The sequence below is a fragment of the Crassostrea angulata genome, chromosome 6 (assembly GCF_025612915.1).
Source record: "Crassostrea angulata isolate pt1a10 chromosome 6, ASM2561291v2, whole genome shotgun sequence".
Classification (NCBI taxonomy): domain Eukaryota; kingdom Metazoa; phylum Mollusca; class Bivalvia; order Ostreida; family Ostreidae; genus Magallana; species Magallana angulata.
Window position 1 is genome coordinate 12,656,829 of NC_069116.1, and position 20,432 is coordinate 12,677,260.

The following is a 20,432-nucleotide window of genomic DNA, read 5'->3' on the forward strand; positions in this document are numbered from 1 at the left end:
TATAAATATATCATATTGATACATGTGAATTTTAGTGCAGTTTTCAAAAATATGATAACGAACATATATTTTATAAACCTTTATGTAATATTAGATAAAATCAATAATTTTTTGGGATCAAAAATCTGTAAAATGCATGCAAATTCAATAATTTTATTTTTAGATTCCAGATGAACTGAGAAGACAGGTAAAGTATACGTGTGTACACATTATCAGTCTGATTTTTCTCTTCTTTAAATTCACCTGTCCTGTAATGAATGTAGATAAATAAAACAAAGTTTTTAGGTCTTGACCAAGTACTTGTACCACGTTCCCAATGGATCGGGAAAAGCGGAACCATCAGCTGTAATTTGTACACTGCTTTCAAATTGGTTTTCGGAGCAAACATATATGGTTTAGATTGCCATTGCAATAAATATTTTCCCAAAATGCCTTTCTTACATTTTATAAAATCAAACTATGAATAAATGCCTTTTTAAATAAATTTCTTTTCAGGAAACCAATTAATTTTTTCTCTCTCTCTCTCATTTCTCTCTCTCTCTCTCTCTTCTCTCTCTCTCTCTCTCTCTCTCTCTCTCTCTCTCTCTCTCTCTCTCTCTCTCTCTCTCTCTCTCTCTCTCAGCTACCTGTTGTTTTCTGGTATAAGGTTAAGGAATAATATATTATCTTTTTACTAACAGCGTACCAGTTTGCTTGTCGGACCGTTCTAAAGTTTTGATTCAAATTTTGATTGATTATCATACTACTTATCAATTGGTTGTTCGATTTGCATATTTGCATATCAAGCACATGATGCGAAGTAGAAAATATCTGTTCGGTTCCCTATGGTAGAATTGTGCTGACTAACTTCCGGTTTCATGTACGTATCCCGTTCCATCCTCAGCTGATCACGTGATACCCGAAGGTTATGTAAGCTGAGAAAATCGGTAGGATCAGAGAGTCTGTGTTTGACGGCCGAAGCAGCAACACGTTGAAGCCAGAATAGAAACAAAGGTTGGTAAGATTAACCTGTTTATAAATATACAAATTGGCTTGTTTGCTGTGGTTAGTACGCTTCAGTCCCGGAACGGCGCGTGTGCTCCTGTCTCCGAGCAGCCGATACGCAATCGTCATTTATAATGCGTGCGCCACAGATCAGAGAACCTGGGGATAGAACTTGTACATATTTCAAATTAAAAACTGTGATTGAGGAAATAGATTATTTAATTCACTCTTTGATTTGCTCAGGCAGAGCAGCCGAATCCAATATCGAACTCAGAAACGTTACACACAGAACCAAGAAACGCTCGGACCAATGACATTACATGATTTTTGGTTGTGAATATCAAATCGACGATAGTCCAAAGCCTGTTGTTTGTTAAATGTATTAAATATATATGCCTAGAAATAAGTGATACACAATTTTACTTGGACCTCCTCGACGGGGTCTTCTGCATATGATACCAACAGTTACATACCGTTCGATCCATTTTCATATCGGTAACAAAACGCTAGAAAGGGGAATATGGACAATGTATTCAAATGAAATAAACGTCCCCCACCGTTTTTACTTGTTTCCTTTTACGTTGCAGAGCAAAATATGCAACCATTTCATGATAGAAAAAAATGTTTTTGTTTGTTCGTCCGATGTCTACTTATTTATAATTCTTCTTTTTAAAATTCAGCGTTAGATGAATGGCCGATTTTGTGATACCGAACTGTGTATACTTATGGTGGATATTTTCTTGACTAATTTATCGAAAAATAAAAAATAAAAGATTTTTTGGAGTGGTGCGTTTGTTTCAAATCGCATTTAATATTTATTCAACATACAAATAAACGACAGCACATAAAGAACAATTTAACAACAGTTCAATATTACTAGTAGTTAATCCAAAAAAACATGTTTGGGTCAGGGCGGGTAGGGAAAACCAAAGAACAACTTGTAATGCTTTGTAACGAACATCGCATTAATCAAATATTCCCCGGTAAATATATTTATACAGGGAATGGAAAATAACATGTTTTGAAGTAAACCAAATATTACGAAAATTATCTAAAATAAACGTTAAAAACGTAAAGAAATAAATTTAACAAACAACAGGCTTTGGACTGTCCACGTGTTGATATTCACTACCAAAAATCATGTTATGTCATTGGTCAGTGCGGGTTCTGTGTTTGATATGCAAATTAGTATTAACATCAATGAAATCGAACAACTAATCGATGAGAAGTATCATAATCAGCATACAAAATTTGAGCATGGCCCGACAAGCAAACTGGCACGCTGTTAGTAATACGATAATAATAGGTAGACTGAATTCAGTCTTTGACAGAGCTGTGTTTTGTAGTTGAAATGGGATGTGGATCCAACTGTAGACAACATCATGCGCTTTGTTGTCAGGTCGCTACAAATGGACGTGTTTGTCGGCTACGGATTGAACGAAAAGAGCGGTGTGTGATTCACTTAGCTTAAATCTATATCTTGACTATATTAGTTTGATAAAGATCTTTCCTACCTATATTAATTCACTTACCCATATCCTTGGTTTTCCATCATATTTTCTTAGTGCTTGTTCATAATACATTCTAACGATGTGTTTTAATCTGACTTACGAACATGTTTACTTTTCTCTTCTTAAACTATACCATTGTGGTTACAAACAGTACTATCAAAACTTAAAATCGGCTTTTAATTATGATATTAGCTTTCAATATAATTTTAAACAGTAGTCTTAAACATTTATTTTTATAACAAAACAGTGAGGTTTTTTTCTTTTATTAGAACAAGCATTCTGGGTGTAAGCAATACATGTCACACCTCCAATTTCGATTTATGTGGTTAATAGTTGTATATCTACTCCTTGATAAAAATATTTTTCTCCAAAAAGTTTCTGGCACTATATTTTATTTTGTGGCGGAAGCTAACTAGATAACATGTTAATATGGCTGTTCTATGAATGTTTCATATCCTGATTCCTGACGAAAAGCGCAAATAATGAAATAATGGCTTTAATAGCGGCAATACAAAAACGATCATCCAAATAGACATCAGTATGAAAATATATATACTAGTAAATAAATAAATAAATATTTATATATATATATATATATATATATATATATATATATATATATATATATATATATATATATATATATGTGTGTGTGTGTGTGTGTGTGTGTGTGTGTGTGTGTGTGTGTGTGTGTGTGTGTGTGTGTGTGAGCATTGAATGCTTAAATGGTTGACAACAATATCAAGTACATTGCATCTTTCCTTTAAATGTACAGTTTTTTTAATGAGAATAACATGTATTGTTTTATTTTTTAAGCACTTGTTTAACCCAGTCAATAAATGCACCTTACTTTATATAAATATGTGATGGTGTAATTCCAGATCAGGAACTATCGATGTCCAACGAAGATATAGTGAAGAAGCTCAAAAATCTTGCATCGTTTGAGAGCGCAGAAAATCAGTCCGACCCTTACTTTTATCTCATGATTTGGGCAATACTCATGATGAATCTACAAGACATTGCAAAATTCTTCTGGCAACATTGCAAGGTACACTCATATATAGTACAGTTTATCTATATTGTATATTGTGTTTCCTTTATGTACAATGATTTAATATGCGTATAACGTACACGTACCTGCATATAGTTTAAACAGACATTTCTTATTGATATTTCATTTTATAAAACTAAAAGTTTAGAAAAGACACCTTCCATTTTAATCCGTAAAGATAATTTATATTATTTAATTAAATCAACAGGAACCGATTCCATCAGCCATAATAGCCTCCGGAATTTACCGAGTACTGAGAAAGAACTGCCAACCAGCAAACAAGCTACTAGCAGACCAATTATCCAAGGCGGAAAAGTAAGTGTTTCAAATCTAATTCACTAATGTTTGCATTGAAATCAGGGATGGAGTCGATTACTTTCAAAAGTAATAGATTAAATTACAATTAATTTGGGTTTTAAAAGTTATCGATTAGAGGCTAATTACATCCATTTTTAAAAGTAACTTTTACTTTTTTACTTTTCCTCATTGTAGTAATGATTAATTACTTGTGATTACTTTATATTACATTATTTGTTTTTCAGTTTTTCATAGTTTAAATGTTTTAAAAAAAAAACCAGTGCATTTTTTGACAGGACTCCTTATTCTGGTATTAGTGTAATTTGTTGCATTATTTACAAGCCTTTTTACTGCATTTTATCATCATTAACATTTGAAATGTAGAGTCATTTAGCCTGCATCTATCTGGTCTGTCATATGTGTGACAAAATTTGAAGTAGTTTTTGCATGCCCCGATATGTATGCAGAACAGTATCAACATTTGGCTTTCACAATACCTGATGATGGTTGATCATCAGAAAACTCAAAATGTTGTATAGCAGACATCTTTCTCTAAACAAAGTCCAACTAAAAGTGACCCTTTAAATAATTTTCCCAATTAAATAAGCACAGTATGTGAACTGTTTTTTAATGCGCCTAAAAGCAAGGACTGTTGAATAGCAAACTCATTGTATTGTGAGTGGACATGCATTTAAACATGCCCAAGGGCAATAAAGGAATACTGGCCAACTTTAAGACTGAACCTTATTCACTAAATATAAGATCCAATGAATAATGATTTCAACCTATTGAATTTTGCCATTGTAATCATAGAAGTAATCAAAAATTAATCATGATTACAGGACTTATTCACAGAGTAATCGATTAAATTAAGATTACTTGTAATCAGAAAAATGGATGATTACTGATTACTCATGATTACTCAGCAACCTGTAATCGATTACAGCTGATTACGATTACTGATTATGATTACCCCATCCCTGATTGAAATTTGTAGTATCGGCTACATGTACATATCGTAAAAGTATTTGTTGTTTAATTCGTCTAAATAAAATTTACATTTCAGAGATTTTCTAGATTTGGCATGTGGCGTCTTGAATCAATGCTACACAGATCGTCCGGATGAAACTGATCGTATACTGACAAGAAAACGCCCGCGGTGGCGCAATCTTACGTGCCTAGAAATAGCGTACCAAATGAAAATATATTCCTTTATGACGCATGATGCCTGCAAAATCTCTATCAACCGGGGATGGTTTGGGAAAATTTCAGCCAAAAATAATTCAATACAGGTGACCAATTAAAATATGTTTTGCTAATGTTAACAATTAATTAATAGTAAATTTAAATACATCCTTTAAGTTTTGGAATCCCCCCCCCCCCCCCCCGGAAGACATGGGTGAGTGAGGTATTAAGCATTATTAAGCATTGGGGCTGCGTTTAGCAACTTTCTGTTTGTTTTTGCAGGATGTGGATTGTCCTGTGTTTGAATACTGTTGCATTTAACATTTTCGTTGTTGAATGCTTTATGGTTTTATTTGCAGATGGTGTCATCAGTATTTGTATTGGGACTCCTTCCTTTTGTGCTTCGATTTGAAGAATCCGATGAAGAGAAAGTAGTACGCTTGCTACGTCAGATGTTTTATTTCATGACGTGAATCTCCTTTTAGTACACTAATAAACATGTTTACTGAATTATTATGGTTTGTTTCATCCCACAGAAAGAAAATACATGTATGAAAAAAATTAGGAATCGCATCACCAATTTCTACACTGCTCCGATCATGCGCTTCTCACATACAATGGTATATTTTTTTCTACCAGGTTATTTTTTCTGTTTTGAATGGTGTTCTGACACGTTAAAGTAAATAGGTTCGTTTGGATTATGCTAAATATTGATTGTTGTCTTTCACTCAATACATCGCACGGATTTTCTTAATTTCGTTTGACAGGCTTCCTACATAGTTTTCTTGGGGTTCTTTAGCTACGCACTTCTGACCGGCTTTGGAGATAAATTGACCTATATCGAATACCAGATGTGTTTTTGGGTATTGTGCTTGATTATGGATGAATTTCGAGAGGTGGGTTAAATCCGATACGCTTTTGACCAAATTCTACAGAGTATATTAATTCGGTGATAATTTTTATAATCCTGTGTTGTTTCTTTTGCAGCTTTATTGTGTAAATGCAGATTTAAAGAAACGGCTAGGTCCAAATTTCCCGCAGGAGTTATCGTGGTCGAAAAGGTTGGAAGGGTATTTCACAGACAAGTGGAATTATTTTGACTTCATTGTTATTATTTTCTTTCCAATCGGCATGAGTTTAAACCTATCTGGGTTCGTGGAAGCCGGACGCGTCTTACTTGCTATAAGTCTAATAGCCTTCTTTATGCGTACCATGAAAGCCTTCTTAGCTCTTAAAGAGTTAGGACCCAAAATTTGGATGATTGCTGCTATGGTAAATACACAACTACTTTGTTAAAAAAAATAATGGTTTTGAGGGACTACGATGAAAATTTAGAAGGACTTACCAACCTCCATATAGTGACATACTGTCTTTAGAAATACTGTTACTTTATAAACTGAATACTTTTTTCTTTTATTGTTTAGTTTACCTGAACCGAAGGTTCAAGTGAGCTTTTCTGATCACCTGTTGTCGATCATCTGTCTGTCTGGGTGTCCGTCCGCCCGTTCGTTTTTCATTTTTTTTTTAAATTTTAGACATTTCTTGTAGATCTCGGGCCAAAAACAAACTTGGTACAAAGCATCATTATGACTAGGAGATTCTGAATTGTTAGAAAGGGGTCTAAACCCTTTTCAAAGGGAAATAATCAAAACGGTAAAAATAGGGTGTGTCTATAAAGATCATCAAATAAAAAACCACTGCACCAATACTGTATGCCAATATTTACAAGAAAACTTTTATACATAGTGATGATTCTTAATTTTAGAATTTATGACTCCTAGTGTAACACTGAGGCCCCAAGAGGGGGTTTAACGTTTTTACAGAGAAATGTAAAGGCAAATGTTGTAAAATCATCTCCTCAAGAACTACAATGTGATATCACCATGCACGCATCTTCAGATAGTGTAGACTGTAAAATGTAAAATTTTGTGATCCTGGACCAATACTGAGACCCCAATAGATCTCGTGTTCAAATTCAACATAGTGATTTATGGGGAATATGTTTAAAAATCTTCTCCCCAAGAACAACAATGCTATAATTTGTGATATTACCATGCAGGCATTCTTAGATAGTGTAGGTTTTAAATTCTTAAAACCATTACTGTTATATCCATGACTCCTGGGCCCCCTAAAGCGATTCAAAGTATTAAATATTTAGAAATGTTTAGAAAATTTCTTACTAAACTACAATGCCAGCAACCTCAAATAGTCTAGACTGTAAATTGTTTAAGCCATGACCCCCTGATCAATACTGAAGTCCCAAGGGTGGTTCAAAGTTTAACATATCAATTTTCTATGGAAAATGTTTTAAAAGCTTTTCCTCAGGAACTACAACGCTACGATTTGTGAGCATTTCCAGATACTACAGATTCTAAATTGTTTAAGTTTAAAGTGAACTTTTCACCTTTTCATCTTCTTCTCCAAAACCATCGGGCCAATTTCAATCAAACTGAGCACAAAGCTTTATTGGGTGAAGGGGATATGGGTTTGTTCCAATGTAGGGTCATGCCTTCTTTAAAAGGGGATAAGTTTAATTGCATGCCATGAATTTTTTTTCAAAAATCGTCTTATAGTTTTTTGGCCAGTAAAGATGAAACTTGTGTTGAAGCTTTCGTAGGAGAGACCATGATGAGGGGGGGGGGGGTGTCAAATTTTTACAAAGGCATTTAGAAAGAAAAATCTGTGAAAATCTTATTCTAAGAAAACCGTTTGGCAAATAAAGCTGTAACTTGGGTAAAAATATCATCAGGTAGTGTGGATTCCAGTTTGTGATATACATTCATTATCTCTTTGGGTAAGGTGGAGCCACAATGGGTTTAGTTTTTTATAGGAATGAATGGAGCAATATCTTTAAAAAATCTTCTCAAAAGCTTTTTGGTCAGAAAGATTGAAAGTACATGTAGTGTGGAGTCATCCTAAGGTACAGTACAGCTCACGAGTATCCCGACACCCACCGTGTAAATAACACGGTGGAAAACGGTCTGTGTCGCACCGTGCACACGGTGTGACACCGTGTATGTGTATTGAAAAATTCAAGAAAAAGCACCGTGTCGCACCGTGGCCGCCTGTGTAACTCCGTGGCCACTGTGTTACTCCGTTGATATCGTTACCTGAGACGTTGATAGAAATAGCGTATGTTTAGAAATAAAGAAATTATGACTAAACAAGGGTTGAAACATATATATCCTTTTCATATTAAAAAAAAAAGAATGTCGACTTAAGTTGCACGGAACCAGAAAGTTGTCGAGGCTGTCAACGTGAAGTTAATTTTTTGTGATCTGAAAACTCGACGTAAATGGATACCTTTTAATTCATTTGTTCTTAAATAAATTGAAATAAATTCACCAAAAATATTTAATAATCAATTAATATAATCAAAATTCAAATCAATTTAATTCATCTTGTGTTTTTTTTCTAAACACACGTGATGTTGTAACTGACGATCCTATTAAAATGTCGTGAGCTTAAACGTCCTATTTCTGTTATCTGTAAACACTTTCTGATTTATAAATTAATTTACAGCCTTAATTTTAACCAATTAAAAATGAGAAATGAAAACATTTCAGATCATGTTTTTCTAAAAACATGTGCTGTTGATGTGCTGTAGTAAATAACAACCCCAAATTACCGGTGACTAAAATAATTTGGACTTCAGCTATTAATGTAGCAATAAATAAACAAAAAATCACTTTTATATTATAAATAAATACATGTACAAACCCTTTTTAAATTATATTCAAGCATTGTACATGTATTAAAAATATACCCGCATTTCATAAAATAATTTTCAACTTTATTTCCGTATAGCTCGTAATGGCCTCGTGATTTCACATGAAAAAATCACTCGTGCGATGTACGGAAGATGATCAGATACACAGCATTGTCTTTCATCTTGGGTTCTATACACAACAGGTGTTATTGTCTGTCTTGTTAGGTGTCATTGGAATTTACAACTATTTGGACGTCTGAACAGGTGTACTCGAGATGCCGTTATTCACACCTTTCCGCGAACACCTGTTTGGTAACTCATCACAACCCGTCGTGTGTATGGTCTGAATATATCTTACTTCTACTTTGTTAGTTCAATGATTTTTCCTAATCTCTAACAAAAAAAAAATTGTCTGTAGATATGTACACAAACAACTACACGTAAGACTATCGGCGCGTGGATCCGGGGAACAAATCAGCAACTCTATAAATGCGGGAATTTCACAAAGTATTAACTTGCGATAAGAAATTATTTACCGGGTACACATACATGTATGTACAAAAAAACCTGATTGATTAAAAAGATGAATGAGATAATACCGATAACTTTTTGCAAGCATTTATAATAAACACAACTTTATTGATGTGAAATAGCGTCGAAATTTTAACGAAAAATCTTATTACATCGTGAACTTTACAAACTTTTAGTCACTGTGTTGAAATCGTTATTAAAGCCATGGATCTAAAATAAATGAATTAAATTCATACAAATAGACCTCTTATAATTCAAAAAAAGTTGCACAAAAGTACAGAGAGAGAGACAGAGAGAGAGAGAGAGAGAGAGAGAGAGAGAGAGAGAGAGAGAGAGAGAGAGAGAGAGATTTTACAACGTAATATTCCACCCCTCATGCATGCAGTATAAGAATGAAGAAAATAAACATTTCAAACACTGAATACGTCATTGTTAAACATTTTTCTATTTTGTGGACTTTAAAAAACAATAGAACGACATTTTTTCCATATCATGGAAGGAGCACGTGGTCTATCTCGCGGACTGATTTGATTGACAGGGATAGCACGTGGACCCTGACTGCATAATTATATTCTATCGCAATTTTAGGGAAAAGGGTTCAATACAATGGAAACTATAAATCTAACTTATTACACTGAATTACAAGTAAAATGTACTTAAATTAAACTCATACTGGTATTCTCTCTCTCTCTCTCTCTCTCTCTCTCTTTCTCTCTATTTCTCTCTCTTATATGACGATCATTAAACAATCAAACAGTAATTATTGCAATACTGAGAGTAGTTTCTTGGAGCACAAATAATTTCTAAACTCAAGTTGCTATAAAGATAAAATAAAATTTTTTTCAAGAACCGATCCACGGATTCGTAGCGCAATGAATATGTACCGTGCGGTACTACACGGACAAGTACATGTACATCACGCATATGTATAAAAGAAAGAAAATTTGAAAATATATTAGATATAAAGCAGTATAATTATATTATTTTGAGAAAGTGCATTTGTTTTCAACAACCAGTTAGATTTGTTATCGTTGAATAGAGTATAAGTGAGAGAAGATCACAGTTATGGTTCTATGCACTATTGAAACTGCCAAACTACAGTAACTACGATTACTACTCCGTTTAAAAAAGGACTGAAACAAAAACTTATAGAACCGTTTATTTGAATTTTAAAAAGGAAAAGAAAGTGTTAGTGTTTTAATTGATCAAACCTTTATGTGGGCGATATCGATTTTTGATAACAAAAATCAACCGTGTCAATCGCATACGTCAGAAAATTGCGTGCATAAAAATTTTATTTATTTCTATTTCTTTGTCTTTTTCTTTGATTCTCTTACGTACATCAATAAATATTTTATTCTTTATAAGTTTTATTCCTAAATCCTCCTTTTTTCACAGGTAAATACCTCGTGTTACACCGTGTAACTGTCCGTGTTGCATCGCGTTGCACCGTGTCGCTCCGTGTTTTTTCTCGTTCTGTGGCCGTAACAGAGAACAATAGATAAAGGTACCGACACTTCCACCGTCAGCGTGGACTTTCAAACACGGTGGTCGGTGTTTTCTTCGGGATACTAGTGAGCTGTACTGTAGTGAAGATTTAAGTTTGTCCAAATCATGATCCCTTGGGGGTAGGGTTGGGTCTCAATGGGAGGAGGTTAAAGTTTTACCTTAGAGTAGATAGGAAAAAGCTTATAAAAATCTTCTTTTCTAAAAAAAAAACCTGAAAAAACAAAATGACTTCAATGTTTAACTTCAGAGCATGTTGAGAAAATTTAAAAAAAAATTTATTTTGAAATCAAGATATACTCTTTCAATTTGTTTAGATATTTTGTATTTGATACTCTAAAGATGGTCTAACGTTTTTGTTGGCTATTGTTGCTCAGGTGAGTGATGTGGCCAGTGGGCCTTATGTTATAATTATTTGTAGTCAATTGTAATTTTTTTTATCTTTGATACGTTGAGGTCTAGAATAATAAGATTGGACTGTTTTTGTATTGTTAAATCTGTTAATATATAAGATTTGTTTGTGTTTTTGTGATTTAAAGAGGATTATATTAAAAAATTTCGAGAGAGATACAAGAAATGTTATTCAGGCGAGCGATGTAGCCCATGTGCCTCTTGTTTGAAATAAGAGAGTGAAGTGCAGTTTGGTGAAGCGTCAGTGTCATTTGCAGGTCATTTATGAGACCCACAGAGGGGCTTTTACATTTTAACCTTTTTAACTAATCATTCTTAGGATGAAATTTATTGCCAGGTTTAAATGTTAAATTTTAAAATTTTATTTTGATTGTATTTTACACTTGACTTAGTTCCATTTACATTACTTTTAATTTCTTATGGTTCACCGTGCCACATTGGTTTCTTAATTTGTCCCAACTTTTTAAATGCTATTTTTGAAAACGTTTGATTTGATTTCAGGCGAAGGATCTCCTTTATTTTGTTGTGATTTTGATGCTATTTGTGGTATCTTATGCTGTTGCTGCTCACGCAATAATGTATCCTCAATCTGAAAAAGGTGTCAATCTATTTTTTAACGTCTTGCGCCTTGGATACTGGAATCTCTACGGAGAGTTACTTCTGGACGACATTGAAGGTACGACAGTTTCATTTGAGTTTGATGTTATGACAATTTCAGAATACATTAGAGTAATCTGAATGATAATCGGAGAGAGAGAGAGAGAGAGAGAGAAGGAGAGAGAGAGAGAGAGAGAGAGAGTGTGTGTGTGTGTGTGTGTGTGTGTGTGTGTGTGTGTGTGTGTGTGTGTGTGTGTGTGTTATCCAGATTTAGTGTTCTGTTAATGTCTAATATTTATAACGTTGACAGCGGAAGAACCGGACTGTACGTTCGATGCGGCAATGTATAACAACGGAACCCTCCCAAGGTGCGCTGAGAAGCACCGGCAGGTCATTGGACTTGTCTTGATGGGTATCTACCTGATATTTGCCAACGTCATGCTCCTAAATATCCTTATAGCTATGTTTAGGTAAGTTCGACTCTATTGTGACCTCGAACGATTAGGTGTCAAAAGTCTTTTTTTTTAGCTTGAACTGATTGGGGTGCGGATGTGGAATTCTGACTTATTTTCAGAACAGTATGCAATTCTTTAAAAACATTTTGGTTGATTGATAAAAATGATCAGTTATTTTTTTCAAATACCAAATAACTTGTTACTCTAGAGGGTTTATAATTTAATTGAAACTCATAGAAATAAGTTAGAATATGGCGATGTTTGGATTATTTTCACTTTGATTATCTAATATGACCTTTGTTAAGTAACTTTTTTTAGTTAATGATTCCCTCAGATGTGTAAGTAGCCGTTATCATTTTCTTTTGATATATTTGGAAAATTAGTCGCTATTTTTTTTCACATAGTGACACCTATCGAAATATACAGGACAAAAGGAATTACAAATGGAACTATGAGAGATACGCACTGGTGCGGGAGTTCAAGAGGGTTCCGATTTTTCCGATGCCTCTTGGAATATTTGAGCGTTTTATCTATTTTGCGAGATGGATGTGCAAGAGGATTCAAAAACGTAACAAAATAGAAAATGATAAAAAATGTAAGAATGATTTTGTTTTTTATATATATATATATATATATATATATATATATATATATATATATATATATATATATATGTTTAAGCTACGTGAACAAGAAGCAATATACATTGAACATTGGTTAAAATGCATATTTTATTACCATACATGCTTATAAAATTGATACATGTATAAGTAAACTTAATTTTTGTTTATTTTATCACACAGTACTGGTATCCTTAAAAATCAGCGATATGATGAATAGCTTCGAGAGAGACATGGCTCATCTGTACATGAAGAAGCATAATGAGGATCCCGCCAACTCAACCCTAACGGAGAAGAGGATAGCCAAGAATGTGGCCATGCAAGTGGAGAAGATACTGCATAGGTACCCCTCTCTCTTTTATCACTAAATGTCAAATCAGCATTATGGAAGCTGTGTGGTCAACAAAAATCTTAAAACCATCAGATCTGCCTACTTTTAAATATGATATTTTTGGCCATTAACTATAGTTATCTATAAACTGTAGAAATTTCCAAATATTTCCATATATCTTTATACAGAGCTCTTTGTCTTATATAGGTATAAAATATAGCATATAATGGTCACGACCATCCAACCATTTTAATTTGCATACCGTTCTATTTTCTTTTGAACACCATCACAAGCCCAGTAAATTAAAGTGGTGCAGTGTATGTAAATGTAAAATGGAGACTCTCGATTTCGGCGTGAATTTAACATAAATCATTTTCCGAGGTCAGGCACGCAGAAAAAAATGAATTATCATGGAGTCGGCCCCCACCCTACTTCTTTGTGTGCATGTGAAAAAATTGAAGTAAAATTCAGAAAATTGACTGTAAAATCGCAGTGATAGCTAGAGGGAATAACCGTCCCCCTCTATCGGCATGGATTAAGATTTTCACGGCTCGTGAAGATGGCGTTTTTTTGTTGTTTTTTTTGCTTGTCAAGAACTTTTTAGTCTCTCCCCCCCCCCTTCACTTTTAGAAAGAAACGATGATACGTAACTGGAATTCAGAAAGCGTGTTTCGGAAAAAACCAAAGGCATTTTTAAAAGTAGATTTTGAAAGTGTGGGAGGGGACAGGGAAAGCCTCATCCAAAACATCTTGACAAGCAATTAAAAAAACCGGGGAATTTTCAAAATCATGCAAGAAAATCCTTATCCGTGAGGGGGGGGGGGGGAGGGGGATTTTTTTTTCATTGCAACTGCAATTCAATTTAATTAGAATGCTTCGACCAAACTGGAGGGGGCAGGTCATGTCATTTCCATTTTGATATGTAAGGGTAAAAAAAGTGTCTCCCCCGATACTACATGCACATGTCCGTGATGTGTACACACGGTTTGCTCTGAAAATTCACAACATGACTAATCTGCGCGCAAAAACTGTGAATAAGACATTATGGCGCGAAGCCCTGCTTTACTATTCACGCAACGCTGTAATGGTTTGAATGATCCATGAGGAGGGAGTCAGATCAATTTTTTGACATTTGCTCCGTAATAACTTTTATCTATACAGTCATGGAGTATACTTTGAATCGAATGTTTTGAAAGAAATCTGTCGAATTTATTAATATACATTAATATACATACTTGATTAGTAATTGTTCAATGTACATTTAGTGAGACCCACGTGTTATTGACCATTTTCAAGATAAATGAAATTGCCAGATAGATCGAAAATCCGGACACCCCGCTTCAGCGATTTACTTCATTCACTAATATTCAAGCTAAAAATGAATATATATTTGTTTTAATCCAAAATGATGATTCTTCATTAATGATGATAATCCAACACCAATTATTACGTACATTGTACCTTAATAGAAAATATGTTACAACTTATTGCGATGACCCCCCTTTTTCACCGTTCAAATATGGCTATCCTATTTTAAGATCAGGATTACACATGTGCATATGTTGAACAGCCCTTTTACTTGAACATTCTTGCTCACTGTTGCTTATTACATGTACATGTACATCCCATCTAACATTTTCATCAATTGTGAAAGTTAAATTAATGTTGCACACTAAACATGCATCGGTTTATCTTTATAATGAAAAATAGTGTTTTGCTTTCTCCCATTGCCTGCACTGTTTTGGAGAAGGCAACTTTCAAACTTAAGATATGCCTGACGTTATGATGTCAGGCATTTAGTAGTATATTGCAGGAAGAATATAATGGTACTATTGTTTTCAACATATTTTGTGTGTAAATAATGTTAATCAGCCCAAAACTAGCGAAATTTTTTGTGCACCGTAAATTGCAGTTTTTGGTTGATTTTAATCAACTCTCCCATGCAGTTACTTTGGCAAACCGGAAGTGAAACACTGTTTGGACCTCAGCACAAATCATCACTGGTGACAAAAAAATCCATTAATTCGATGTAATGTGTTCAGAAGCATTGTTTTCAAGGGAACTTATCTATAAATACCTTGAAAATAGTTGGATTTTAAATTTAGATATTTTCTGTAGTCGTATGTTTTTCGACGCCAGAGTTCAATATTGCTTGGATATAATTTTTTCGAATAATTTCAATTACTGATACCTAATACATTGTGAAGTTTGATAGCGTTAATTCTATTTTAAATTACGGTATTACACAACATAATTTAAATGGTGTATCCGTCCGTATCTCGGAATTTTTGTCGGAAAAGCCCGATAATTCATATTTTAAAAATGTGCGCATTTATTCAAATACACCTAAGAAACTACTTGCCATGCAAAATTGTTGGTTTTAAAATGAATATAATTTATGAAATCAAATACTTAGATTTACTTTCGAAGGCACTGTAGATCCCAGGTCGTCCATCAGAATTTTCTCAGACCGGGAGCTACAGACCTACAGCTAATATTACAATTGATTTGGAAGAGTCTTATAACACTGCTAGTATTCCATTATTTATTATTTGAATCTGCTTTTGTAGGCTTCAGAGCATACCAAATGGCGACGCCCAAAAGGAAACAACATAACAGATCAATCTCCTCGGTGGGGGTTTTTTCCCACCAGGAAGTTTATGTCATTTATATTTATTTCATAGAATATTAATCAAACTTACATTGAATGTGGCATGATTCTTTTAATATAAGAGATGTACAACTTTTTCGGTTTACACCAAAAAGTCATCAAAAGCATGTCGACCACAACCATGAATGTTAACATCATTGTATGATCTAAAACGGAGATTTTTTTCAATACGAAGAACAAATTCTGACTCACCGTCACCGACTTTCCTCAAGTCAATACTCAGCCTCAAGTTTGAGTTTTGACCTCAAATTATGAACTTTTCTTTAAACAATTGCAGTCGATATCGAAGTGATTTAAAGATTATAGGGAAGTCCAAGTAGGGCGACAGCTAAGATGAACCCTAAACATCGGCGTGAATAGTGTGTTGTACTAGGAGTAATTACAGTTGATTCCATGACTTGTTTTAGAAAAATTTGCTTTAGAAAAGGGAATTCGTTGAAATCAAATTCTCTCAGCAATAGGATTTTTTTTTATTACTGTACGGAATTGGGCTCTTAATTCATATAGATCAACAAATTTCCGTAATTTTGTAATTTTTACGTATGAAATCAAACAGAGACTTTGGTAAATCAGACAGTAAACTTATTATCTGCGCAAATTGAATTAATCTAATGTATTGAAAAAGTACTAAAATACAATTCATTCTATCGGTAATTCGGTTTGATCTTTTGCATAATGTTTGACTAATGCAATGTGTTTTGTTGAGATGCTCAGCATTTTCTAATGTTTTAATAGAGATTGATATCGCTGACGGAAATATGTAGATATATATATTTATATATATGATTCATTTTGAAAAATAAATTATGCTCTTTTTTTGTTATAGTGCATGTTTCTTATATTTAAGGTACAATGTACTTCACTACACCGAGACTTATACTTTTTAAGACACTACGTCACAATATGGCGATATAAATGTTTTGTTAAACTGTTTGTATCAATCGATTCAGATGTATATCGTCATAGCTCAGTGGTTGAAGTATCAGGCTTGTGAAGTTCGAATCTGCCTGGGCTTTTTTATGTTTTCTGAATGAAATTTTTGAAACTATCATTTATTATTTAAAACTGCACATTTTTTCGCCTATTTGACATATATACCTCTTATCCATCAAGCTTTCTATCATATTCAAGTAATATTTTGCTGATTTGAGAAAATATTTCAAGGTGTAGTGAGGTACCTTAATTTCTATTTACTTACCATATTTGAATGTTAAGCTTCGAATTATAAGCACGATACAGATCGAGCTCTGCTCAATATTCTATGTTTGTACAGATATCTTAGGCCATTTTTTTGTTTCCATTTTAAATGCTGAATAGGAAATATCAAGTTAAAAATCTTAAGCTGAATATAATAAACTCATGTGAACAAAATATGACTCAAACCTAGCAGAATTGTGAGCTCTGTATCTTGCTTCTGATTCTACGATTGACGATGAAATTTTGGTCGATCATTAGAAATGTCTCGCTAAACGTTAGATTCTTGTACAAAAAAATTAAATGATGACATGCTGTAACTACTCTCTGTGGGCACCTCTTAATACAATCAATAATATGAAATATACATCAATTTTGATAGTTTTTCAGACACGAGTAAATAAAAACGACACCGTTAAAACAGTTTCCATAGTTCTAACACATTTCTGTTACGGGGATAAAGGCATTATTGCTATTCTTAAGAAAATATTACAGCGGAAAATTATCCTGGTTTGTAGCCATTTGTTATTTTTGAATAAAATGAAAATAATGGGTGAGCCCTAGTAAAATTGAGTGATATGCCTGTGAATACATTGATTTTCAAAGCTTTTAACATGTTATGTAACAACATTTTTCATTCAAGTGTATTCATCAATCAAGTGTGAATAAGGTTATAAAAGTCACACGAGTTTACGCCAGGTAAACAACAGTCACTTAATTATAATGGGGAAGCGAATAAGATATTTGTATGTTTTTAATTTGAGGAATTGAGCGCATTGAGGTACCATTTTCTTCTTCACATCAAGGCCTATAGGAATTTTTAAAATAAAATACAATAACTATTATGATATTATTTTAAAAAATACAATAACTAGTAAGTAGTTGAGGAAGAAAATGTACCTATATGCTCTCATATATATTTTGATCGCTTTATAAAGAGGGGGAGGGGGGAGGGCTCTGAACGAAAATATAGGGAATTGAATTTAAGTTATCAGTGTACCCCTACCAAATGTTTATTTTTATTTCTTGCGTAGGATTTTCTTATTCTCGGTAAAAAAAGAATAATATTCCATAAAGGTACAATGTCAAAGATTACGTGTATGCAAAAAAGTGTAAAATTCGAATGCTTTACATTATTTATTTTCTGTTATTTTACCGAGGGGCGATATGGCACAATATCTTTTGAACGTCCATATAAAGTCATTGTTGCTCAGGTGAGCGATGTGGCCCCATGGGCCTCTTGTTTAGCTGGAAAATTTAATCATCCCCTTCACAAATTCTGCAAAGTAAAGGAAAATATCAAAGCTAAATTAAGAAATCTATAACCAGAAAAGTGTTTTTTTTTTTAAAATTTGCATCTAAAAAATTGTAAATATGATATATAATTGGAAAGTTATATATTTTGGCACGTTTATCATCATATGTGTTCCTTCCTTAATGTCCATGTCTCTAATTTCTGTTTTGTACATATATTATATACCACCACTTGTTTCAATTACATTGTAACTTTTCTAGGGCGTAAAATGTTTATGTACACATTCATGCATTATATTTAAATATTGAATATATCAATCACATATATACTAAATATATATGTATTCAGTGCAATTAAATACTTCATGCGCTATGATTATAATCTGGTATCTTAACATTGAAAACTTTAAGAAAATAGGATAAATAAGCAAATTTACCTTAAAATAGATGTCGTAACACCCTAACCCCACGGATTAGGATTTTGAAGTCCCCCCCCTCCCCCTTTTTCCCCTTTTTTGGCTTGTTAATATTTTGGATAAGTCTGTCCCCCTCCCTTTAAAGAAAAGATGCCATGTGTTTGTAGATGTAGGCGGGGCTACATTTTGTTACTACAACGTAAGCTTTACATTTTGCTGCAGTTTAAGATAAATAAAATGTATGTTAGTATTTTAATACTAAAATTTTTCTTCACTTGATTTTTGATTTGTCACAACTGATATATACCATATAGTGTACCATACGTATTGTATTAACTCACGGATACATATATATTGTAGATATGTTTTTGTTTGTGCCTAAACTGAAAATTAAGTGTACATTTTACGTGCTTTTACAAGAATTACACTGTCCCTTTGATCATTAATTATACTCAAGAATAACGGGGTTTTGTTAAAAAACAAACTTTAATGGAATAGACAAACTCCTGTCTTTATGATATCTGTTTGTGCAATTCTTAGTATACGTGACAGGACATAGCTGTGGTGGGCAGACCCTCCCCCCCCCCCCACCTTCCTCCGGTTGCATGAATCGTGTTTGCGTAGTTTGTATGAAACAATTCCTTATATAATGTTGTTGTGGTTTTTTTTTAAATAAACGAATCGAGTCGTTCAGTGGATGATAAATTGGCTCGTTTTTTACTATTCTACATGAAATTCAATTTCGTGGTCAATCATTATCAAATATAAAGTGATATCTGTGATATGCTTTAATTTGTTAGTTTGATGGATGCTTAGACGTGTGTGTAATATGTGAAAATGTCTTCTGTTTTTACCGCTTCTCTGTGTGTATTTATTCACTATTCATTAAATGGTCAAAACTCTTGCAATTTGAATTGTATCTAGCGAAAAGTCATTATCTGAAATTCAGATACTAAGTATATTATACGGTACATTATCACGTTGTTGCTTTGTACCCGGTATACGGGAGACCTTCCGACTTACCGACGGGTAGAAAATGTTCCTAAAGTATTCCCAAAGTAGTTATTGTATCATTGTTTGTGAGCTTTTCCTTTGATGTCAGCAATTCATTTTTTCTTGATACACAACAGTTTTATGTGATGTATCTGTGATAGATCACACTTTTTTTCCCTGATAGATCACACTTTTAAAAAAAAAGAGTAGCAAAAAATAAGAAAATTGTATTTATCATTTACAAATTCATGTGCTTCATGAAATTCAAAGAACATACCAGTTTCTGTGAAATGTTTTAAGCAGGTATAAAAATTATTACAAGAAAACTTATCATTTTTTACTGCTTAAACAGCCAGTTAATTATGGCTAGAAATGAAATACACAATTATCTAAATCCGGTGTACTCCACGAGTCCAGATTTTTTCCTCATCTTCCGGCATTATCGAATCAACTTGTCGCACTTTGGTACCTGAACCCTTTGATAATTCCTTCATGCAAACATCTAAAACTTTGCGGAAAACGGCAATAAGGTCGTCATGTTCATCAAGAAAATTCAAATTGAATGTTTTCCTCTCGCAAATGACGCAGTAATCCGCACACAACGAATAGAGGACGCGGGGGTTATCACTACCATTCTGTTTATATGTACTTCTTAACACAAAGCGCCGTAACCAGTGATTCTGTTTAGGATCTTCATCCCGGAGAATCCGAGATGG

At 33.5% G+C, this 20,432-nt stretch overlaps 1 protein-coding gene across 1 annotated transcript in view; it reads left to right on the forward strand.

Annotated features, from left to right (window-relative positions):
- The window catches only part of LOC128187175 (transient receptor potential cation channel subfamily M member-like 2), a 39,747-nt gene extending 20,470 nt beyond the window's left edge, over positions 1-19,277 (forward strand). The window contains exons 19-32 of the mRNA XM_052857428.1: positions 164-187; positions 2,331-2,433; positions 3,377-3,543; positions 3,755-3,861; positions 4,910-5,135; positions 5,388-5,462; positions 5,565-5,648; positions 5,796-5,924; positions 6,016-6,300; positions 11,687-11,861; positions 12,093-12,252; positions 12,642-12,832; positions 13,041-13,200; positions 15,759-19,277. Of these exons, the coding sequence (XP_052713388.1) occupies positions 164-187; positions 2,331-2,433; positions 3,377-3,543; positions 3,755-3,861; positions 4,910-5,135; positions 5,388-5,462; positions 5,565-5,648; positions 5,796-5,924; positions 6,016-6,300; positions 11,687-11,861; positions 12,093-12,252; positions 12,642-12,832; positions 13,041-13,200; positions 15,759-15,804 (1,932 nt within the window). The 3' untranslated portion in view covers positions 15,805-19,277. The remainder of the gene's footprint in view (positions 1-163; positions 188-2,330; positions 2,434-3,376; positions 3,544-3,754; positions 3,862-4,909; positions 5,136-5,387; positions 5,463-5,564; positions 5,649-5,795; positions 5,925-6,015; positions 6,301-11,686; positions 11,862-12,092; positions 12,253-12,641; positions 12,833-13,040; positions 13,201-15,758) is intronic.
- The last annotated feature ends 1,155 nt before the right edge of the window (positions 19,278-20,432 follow it).